The 8,715-nt window shown below is 40.6% G+C and overlaps 2 protein-coding genes across 2 annotated transcripts in view; one reads left to right on the forward strand and one right to left on the reverse strand.

The window, feature by feature from the left end:
- slc19a2 (solute carrier family 19 (thiamine transporter), member 2) overlaps positions 1-7,212 on the forward strand; it is a 17,567-nt gene extending 10,355 nt beyond the window's left edge. Inside the window, exons 5-6 of the mRNA XM_015369156.1 lie at positions 2,906-3,047; positions 3,121-7,212. Coding sequence (XP_015224642.1) covers positions 2,906-3,047; positions 3,121-3,285 — 307 coding nt within the window. The 3' untranslated portion in view covers positions 3,286-7,212. The remainder of the gene's footprint in view (positions 1-2,905; positions 3,048-3,120) is intronic.
- A 155-nt stretch (positions 7,213-7,367) lies between these two features.
- Positions 7,368-8,715, reverse strand: part of arl6ip6 (ADP ribosylation factor like GTPase 6 interacting protein 6) — a 3,195-nt gene continuing 1,847 nt past the window's right edge. Inside the window, exons 2-4 of the mRNA XM_015369157.1 lie at positions 8,015-8,068; positions 7,763-7,895; positions 7,368-7,694 (exon numbers count right to left, since the gene is read on the reverse strand). Coding sequence (XP_015224643.1) covers positions 7,601-7,694; positions 7,763-7,895; positions 8,015-8,068 — 281 coding nt within the window. The 3' untranslated portion in view covers positions 7,368-7,600. The remainder of the gene's footprint in view (positions 7,695-7,762; positions 7,896-8,014; positions 8,069-8,715) is intronic.

Genomic DNA, 8,715 nt, shown 5'->3' on the forward strand with positions numbered 1-8,715 from the left:
AGAGCTGGTAAAGCAACCAGGAAATACAAGAACTGGTTTGGGGGCAGGTAACAGGAAATCAGCTGATTTATCACGGTTGGAAAACCTTGGTGTTCGGCCTAATATTGCTGAAATGGATACACATGAGGATATTTTCTGAGCAGAGATATTTCACTGGATGCAGCAAAAGAGGATGAAATAAAAAGTTGGAAACAAAACCAAGTGTTTGAAGAAGTTCAGGGCAAAGGTCAAAAGTGTATCTCTACTCGCTGGGTGTGCACTATGAAAGAAAGTGAAACTGGATTAGTACCAAAAGCAAGGCTTGTTGCACAGGGATTTGAAGAACTACAAGTTTCTGACTTACAAAAGGACTCACCTACCTGTGCCTCACTGAGACTCCTAGTGGCAGCGACATGTCAGAAACAATGGAAACTTCACTCCATGGACATTAATCTGCTCTCCTACAAGGAATTGAACTGTGCAGAGACATTTTCATCAAACCACCTCCGGAGGCTAATAGCACACGTGTGCTTTGGAAAGTGAGAAAATGTGTGTATGGTCTAGCAGATGCTTCATTGTATTGGTACAATGACTCTTTACACAGAGTAAAGAGCATCGTGTTAGAAGCAGTAGGTGTGTCTAAGGTTGATCCTGCAGTTTTCTACTGGTTTGATGAGAGCAAGAATATTATGGGTGTCCTTGCTTGTCATGTTGATGATTTTATAAGGGGAGGATCCCAATTTTTTTCAGAGTCAGTCATACCGAACCTTAGATCACCGTTGAATATGATCATGAAGCTCATGAAACCTTCTCCTAGGTAGGTTTGGACCTTGTTACTTTGGGTACCAAATTTAAGATACATCAACAGACACATCCAAAACCTGCAGCCTATCAACCTCTCACCCTCTAGAGCAGTAGGGTCAGCTTCCCCCCTCACTGAGGAAGAGAGAGAGCAGCTCAGGTCAAAGATAGGCCAACAAGACAGAGCAGGCCTGATGTCATGTTTGATGCAAGTAATTTGGCATCCAGTCTCAAACAGGCCACAGTACAGACCATATGTGAGGCAAACAGAGTTGTGTGGAAACTCAAAGCCAAGTCAGTTGAACTGAATTTTCAGCATCTTGGGGAAAACGGTAACTTAAAGATAGTTTAAGTTGTGGAAAGTCTTTATGGCAAGATATCCAAAACTGGGTGAGTGTCCCGTAGGCATTGTGGGGCAACGCCCAATCACTGATACTCTGGAGGGAGAAACACAGGTAAGTGACCACCATCATCTGCAAGGGGGATGACCATCCGAGTGAGTCACTTACCTGGTTTAACAATCCAGTCCATCCTCTCCGAGGAAGGCAGGATCCAGCCGATGCGCTGAGGAACGAAATGCGCCGCAAGGAGCCGCTCAAAGTCTCCCCGACGCAGCAACCCTGGTGAACAGGCAAAAACTGATCCTAGGAGCCAGGCTTACGGGACTAAAACTGACCTCCCACGCATTCCAAACCAAAACCTTTAGGGCTCCACAGAAAAGGGCCAGAAACCGAGGTACCCCCCTACAGGGAGCAGGTGAATAAGATAAATGATCATTAGAGAGCGGGGACGGAACAGCAGGTGAATGAAATGAGCAATCAGATCAGCAACTGGGGCTAAGATCATGACAAGAGGAGCTTTGATTTAATTCAAGGGTTCTTCAGCACCCCCCAAAATGGGCCAACAACGCCTATGGTTCTGATTCCTGGTTGATGGGACAGGTGTTGTGAATGAAACGGTGCCCAGCTTGAAAGAGCTCCTGTATGTCGCTGAATGGGTTCACTGATGACTGAAAGTCTAATCAACCAAAACTTTCCCGACCCCCATGCAGTACCACCGTGGACCCCTAGGGGTCGCAGACCCCCTGTTAAATTAAGCCATAATGATGCTTTTATTGGGCTACTCTACAAAGCCAGGAGCTCAACCCTACTCCAGACATTTTGAATTGATAAAGCTTCCCCGATGGGAAGAGAAATGTCTTCAAAGTCCAGGGGATTGTTATTAACCTAACTATTTTAAAATAATTGTAAAATATAATTTCTAAGTTTATTGAAAGAAAAGTAGCTCTAAAAACCTATTTCTTTGTTCTTTAATGTGTCACTCTGTTGTCAAAAATTTAATTCAAATATTCTTTATAAAAACCACTAATAGACGGGTATCTGTCATAAAAATTTAGTTTTTGGTATCACTTTTAGCCACTATTAAGAGCCTTTGGAGAAAGTCCAAAGAGCCACAGGTTGCAGACCCCTGCCACATTTACATCACCAGGAGCCGCTCAGATTCAATATGCATCTAATTACCAGATAAAATAGAGCATAAAGCATGAAAATAAAATATATCACAATCACCAGAGATGCTGATTATTTATAAACTAAATCCATCCTTCTGTCTTTGTGCAGGAAGCCTTAGTGTCTCTATTTAGTATCAGCCATTGAGGCCAGAAACACTTTGAAGAAAAGCTAATCTAAAACGCAGACAGTCACTAGCTTAACTGGCTGTAAACGTTTAGCTCTAACTGACGAAAGAAAAATGCTGACATAGGGGGCGGGACCTCTAAATCTGAAACCTGATTGGTTGTAGAAAACGTTCCTCACTAATATTGTTAAGGTAACATCAGCAGCTCTGCTGATGCTGAAGGCCCTGGGCAGATTAGATTGACATAGCAACACACTGAGGCTGAAATCTGATTGGACGAAAAATATAGCAACCAGATAAATGTATTGGAGGCGGCGCAGCCAAAAGAAATGCTACGAAATAAAGAAAACGGATTGTTTGATATAAGTAATACAGTTGGAAAGAAGGAAATTAAAGATTAGATTGTGAATGTTCTAATTGATTTGAAGGCTTTGAAGGCCCTAACAGCCAACCACTGCATCTAAAGAGAGGTTTGCTTCCTGATCCCCAGCTACCAGATAGCAGCCAGCCTCAGCATGCAGAGGTACGCTCTGGTGTTTGGAGTCAACACCTTCGGGGCTCTGCTGCTCTGGACTCTGATCACCGTGATTGTGGTGGACTCTGCCGGGCTGGGCCTGGACGTCTTCACACAGGTAAGTCTTTGGTTTTGTGGAGAAAGTACCCAGTTTTTGTTCCTTTGTGACCCGTGTTGATTTCCTCCTCCAGTTCCTCATCTACGGAGGCTACTTTACTGTTATATCTGTCATCTTCCTGCTGGCCGGGCTCTACAGAGTGTTCTCCTCCAGGCGCTCCAAGCTGGACCTGACGGAGGTCCACGGAGAGTCTGATGCACCGCTGAATGGCGGCGTTACAGTCACTGATTCATCTTGAGAAGGGGAAGTTGCATCACTTTCCTTGGAGCAAACTGAATAGGCGCCTCTACTGGTGTCAGCGTGTGCTGTTCCCCAGATCTACTTTTCATCTTTATTGACTCTACTTTATATTTCTAGTTGGGCTGGGCAGTTAATTGCATTTGCAATATAATTGCAATTTAAGAAATCGCAATTTCAAAATCGCAATTTTGGTCAAGTTATATGTAACAAGACTAATAACCACATATCTTTTCCTCGCTCCAGCACTTTGTGGTGCTCAAATGTTTATAGTAGATTTGCTGCCTCAAAAAAGCAAAGAGAAACTTCTAGCTAGCACTCTGATCTATGCTAGCACGTAGAAGTTAGCACTTTTCCAAACAGAAGTCACAATAAAGTTCCGCAAAACAGACTTTAGACAAGCAAGCTTTAAAGGTCATTAAAAATTAAAACCCTGGAGTGAAACATCTACACGCTCTTGATGAATATAAGGAATATAAAAAAAAACAAAAACACATTAGTTGAAAATAATCGCAATTTTCGTTATTTGGCAAAATTGTTCAGCCCTAATTTCTAGTAAGTCTGAGTCACACAGACCTAAAAAGACCCGCTGCCATCTTCATTTGTAAATATGCAGATATTTGTTTTTGGCCACTTTGGTAAAAAAAAAAAAAAAAAAAAAATCAATTTTTTTTATCTATTTTTGTTATAGGTGGACAAAAAATCGCAGAAAACTGAGGCGTGTGACAATCATTGGTCAGAAGTGATTTGGTGAAAAATGAGAAAAATCTAGACTTCTAATTTTATGATGCGGTAGATCCATCACTTGCTAGCAGCAGCGTTGCTAAGCAACAGTGGAACAGATAGGATTACGATCCGACAGTGGCTAGGTCTGGGGAAACCATCCTGTCTGCCAGTTGGTAGTCGTACCTGAAGCGGCACCAGAGTGCATTTGGAAGCGGACCAAGACCACATCAGAAAGCGGGTCTCGACCCGGTCGATTAGTCCGGGCTGAAGTCCGATTCTCTTTAGTCACACTTTCAAAAAGGTCCAGCCCTAATCTGACAGGTGTGAAAATGTTCTAATATGTTAATCAGTTTCCGTTAATTTTTTAGGCCAATTGAGTCTAAAGAAATGACCTGTTGCTGGATAAATAGTGAAGGGTTGAAGTAGAGCACACTGACTGAAACTGTTTCAGATTCTGGTTTGGACAGGTTTGATTCCACTGGTTTGGAATTTTTGAGTCTATTTAACTGTGTCAAATGGGCAGATCTCCGTATGATCTGAGATTCTTATCCACAAAACAAAAGAAACCTTTAGATCCTGGTTACCTCACTGGCTCTTACCTCCTAATGGGTGTCTGAAAGGTCCGTTGAAGTCCATCATTGCAGTGGTGGAGAAACATTACTGCTGCTTTAACGCAGCTGGACTTTGAATATATTATAAAGAGCAACAATTGCATCTTGGTAAGCTGCTGTATCTCTATAGTGTTTATTATAACTCAGTGACCTCTACTGTTCCAGCCGGACTGATCAACAAAAAAGGCTAAAGAAAGATTCGGCCAATGCTTCTATAACATACTGGATTAGGAGCAGTTATTCCCTGAAAATCTCCTTGCTAATCAGATTATTAGCTACGGCAGAAAACCGCATTAACTCAAACTTAGTTTCTAATGCCGTTTGCTGATCTCTGGATGCCAATTCTTCGTCTTTCTAATTATTCATCACTTTGTACCGTTACAGTAGATTTAAACGGGATAATTTTCACTAAACGGCTAATAGATTATCACCTATATTCTCTGTTATATAGGTAGCCTTTTGCAAAAATATAAACCTGGAGTAAAAAAAAAAACAGTTTCAGGTAGTTGGAATATTACAAACTCACACAAAGTGAATTTTAATTCTTGATATACTTTTTATTTAATCTTCATCCTTTGATAAGATTTAGGTTTCTTGCAACCAAGTGGAACAAAAATATCCTGTTACTTTAGATCAGTTCTGCATTTTAAGCACGTTTCTCATATTACTTTGTTTACATTTTGTTTTTAGAGGTACAATTTACTACTTTTCGTTTTTGTGATAAATCTCTGGAATATTTAAAATTTCATGGAGGGAGGGCTAAACAATGTTAAAATCTGGAACAGCTATCTATTTTCCAGTTGGCATAGAATCCTGGACGAGCCCCCAAAAAATGACCAGCCAAAACCAGCTTGTCTAAATTCTAAATGATTAACATTGAACAGGGATAAGTTTATTTTGTCAAATTCTGACATTTTCTCACAGTTTTCCAGTGAGAACAGGTAACGATTTGCTAATTATCCAAATTTTAACAGTTTAAAATGACCAGAATTACATTATGCTGTAGAAACCAATTGTCCAAACCTTAAATTATGAACCACAGAGCAGTATTTTGGATTAGTTTCCAAGAAACACATTGAATACATCAGAGTATTGGAACTGATAACTGTAGCCTCCAGCCTTACTAGATTAGATTTAGTGTAAGCAATAATACTTTGTCATATCTAATGATTAATACTGTTAATAATTCTTGTTTAACTAACTTTAAATTATGATTGGTACGAAAGCATAAACATACATCATTCAGTGTTTGTGTGCTGCAACAAAAATGGTACCATTTGTTAGCAGCTGGTATGAGTCTATGTCTGTATCTATATTTGTTTCTCCCACTGTAAAATTTTATTGCACTATCAACAAAGATTTATATTTCCATGTTGGAAGCACTGGTGCAGCCAAGCACAACTGAAGTCTGTAGGTTTTAGCGAACACTACACCGTTAATCTGGAGGTGATATGATGCACCTTTGTGTTTTAGCTGCTGATTTCTTCGTTTGTGGTGCGTTTAAGTGCCTAAGAGATAAAATATGCCTTGGGTTTGTTTATTTTTGCTTTATTTGGTGACAAATTGCACAGTTAAAACCTCCAAAGCCGTTACGTAACAATTCAAAAACTTTCAGTTGAAAGGTCCGCATGAGATCCATAGGAGCCTTCTACCAGAAGGGTTCAGGGTGCTTTAAAAAGCCCATAATGAAGGATATTCATTTTCTGCCCCAAATCAAATCGACAAATTAGCTTAAAAAAGGTACGAAATCTGTTTTTAAATTATTTTATTTCAGGGTAAAGCTTCCCAATCAAGTATTCATAGATAAAACAAGCTGAGTTTAGCATCAGTCAGGCCCAAATAATAAGAGCCTGTCTGACAACTTGAAGTAGGCATATATGTGTGATAAATAAAACACTGGACTCTAATTTATAAACGTATTACAATAATGAGGAAAAATAGCCTTTGACATCTGCTGTAGCAAAACGGAAACATTTCACATTCCCAAGGTTTTAATAATAAAAAAAGCACTTAATTAGATAAAATGTTAATTTATTTTTTAAACCAGCCTTTGCCATGAATTCATCTGAAGACAGAAAAGCTATTATTAAAAAATTCCTTTGTCCGCCGCAGTCATAATGGAAGACGTAAAATTAACAGATCTAACCTGAAGCAAATAAATACCAGCTGTGGGAACGCAGCTCTAGAAATAGATGAAATAGATTAGCCATCATTGGGATTTACCTTCCATAAACGGGCCGTTTTCCGTTGACTCATCCGACGTGAATGTACAGGACGCCATCGTTTTATCACTACACACGGACGCATCTATGAAGTGTCATAATCTGACACGTTCTCGTGTTTTTTAGTTTAGCAGAAGCTTCTTATTTATTTCTCTGTAATCCTTTGAGGTCAACCTGGCAGGACGTGTGTGAAAGTGTGAGTGAAGAAGTTGTACTGTTACCTGAAATCTGGATTCTGCAGAACTTTTCTATGCAAGACGAGAGCCAGCCAAATGTTTTATACCTGTGTTGTTCTTTTTATAATCATATGATGTATATTTAATAAATTCCTTTAAATAACGTGTCGTTGGTTTCATCCATGATCAGATGACGGGTCTGGTAAAGTACTTTAATATTAAGCTAGTTGTATCCAGTAAAACCCAGATATTCACACAACTTCTCTGTTTAAAGTTTGAATTCAGAGGAAAAAACATATTAAACACATAAAAATTTAAAATTAGTAAACTTTTTTTATTTTCTCAGTAGCCCAAATGCACTTCCATAGTAAGGTTTTATGTAATCTTTAATAAAAGTTCATCAAAATACGATACAAGGATATGAGGATGTAACAAAGTCCAGGTTCTTTCATACTGCTAAAGCTTCAGCACCAGATTCCCTTCCCATCAGTTCAAACCAAGGTGCATCATGGGTAAACTGAAGCGTCATCTTTCCAGAGGTGTGTGGTCTTCAGGTTTGGGTTTAGCTGAGGAGAAGAGCTTCAGGAAAGACTCCAGATGACGGTGAGGGCGGCCATGATGCCGTTTAGAAGAGCCAGACCAAAGCTGAGGTTGAACCCGCGGCTGGAAGCATCTCTGCACCGAGAAACAAACTGGTCAGATAACGGAGACGGAACCGACCCCCAAGCTTCACGCTGCGGTACCTGACATCCGGCAGCGACAGCAGGCCGGGCAGCGCCCCGCCAGGCTGGAAGGAGTCCAGGTAGGTCAGGATCCACGAGGAGATACAGGAGACGCATCCCACAAGGGTGGAGATCACCAGGATGCTCCAGAAACCTGGACGACAGCAGATTATTAGAGGGGGAGGTTTGGTCTGACAGAGGAGACCTGTCCATCTGAACAGAGCCTGGGATGAGTTCAGGGAGGACATTTAGATCAGACGCTGACCCACTCACCCAGAATCCTCTCCTCAGTCCCGTTCTCTCCTCTCAGCCTCTCTGCCCGCAGATCTGAAACATTCAGCAGAGGTTAGAACATCTGCAGACCCCAGCAGGGCCGTAACTACCGCTGAAGACATTTTATTCATTTCCCCCCCAGCGGGGCCGTAACTACCGCTGAAGACATTTTATTCATTTCCCCCCCAGCGGGGCCGTAACTACCGCTGAAGATTTAATTCATGCTTAAATTTTGATATAAACTAAATCAAAGTGAAACCGACTGTAGGACGATGATCCTGGGATCAATTTAAACTTGCAGGTGTTTTATATTTAAAGAGCCAAAAGTAGCGCAACTGTTTAATCGTCATCATCAGGGGCGGAGCTAAATTGGGGGCCAGTGGTGGCCATAGCCACCCAACGATTGGCCACCCATGTGGACATATTTCCCATTTCATTAATCCTAATCGGAAAGTTCAAACTAATTTTACATTTTAATAGTTTTATATTAACAATAAACAAAGTTAATCACTCTCAATATGCTAATATTAACAATGATAAACAAATCATGATCTTTTAAGGACTAGTTTTCTTTGAGAAACAGGAAGTTCTGTGTATCTGCAGTCATCTAGGAGTCTTCAGTGAATCCATGTAATGTAGGTATCAGTTTATATTAATATTAGTGCTGTCAAAATTATCGCGTTATTATCGCGTTAACGCGA

This window comes from Cyprinodon variegatus, unplaced genomic scaffold (assembly GCF_000732505.1).
Source record: "Cyprinodon variegatus isolate N-32 unplaced genomic scaffold, C_variegatus-1.0 Scaffold2557, whole genome shotgun sequence".
Classification (NCBI taxonomy): domain Eukaryota; kingdom Metazoa; phylum Chordata; class Actinopteri; order Cyprinodontiformes; family Cyprinodontidae; genus Cyprinodon; species Cyprinodon variegatus.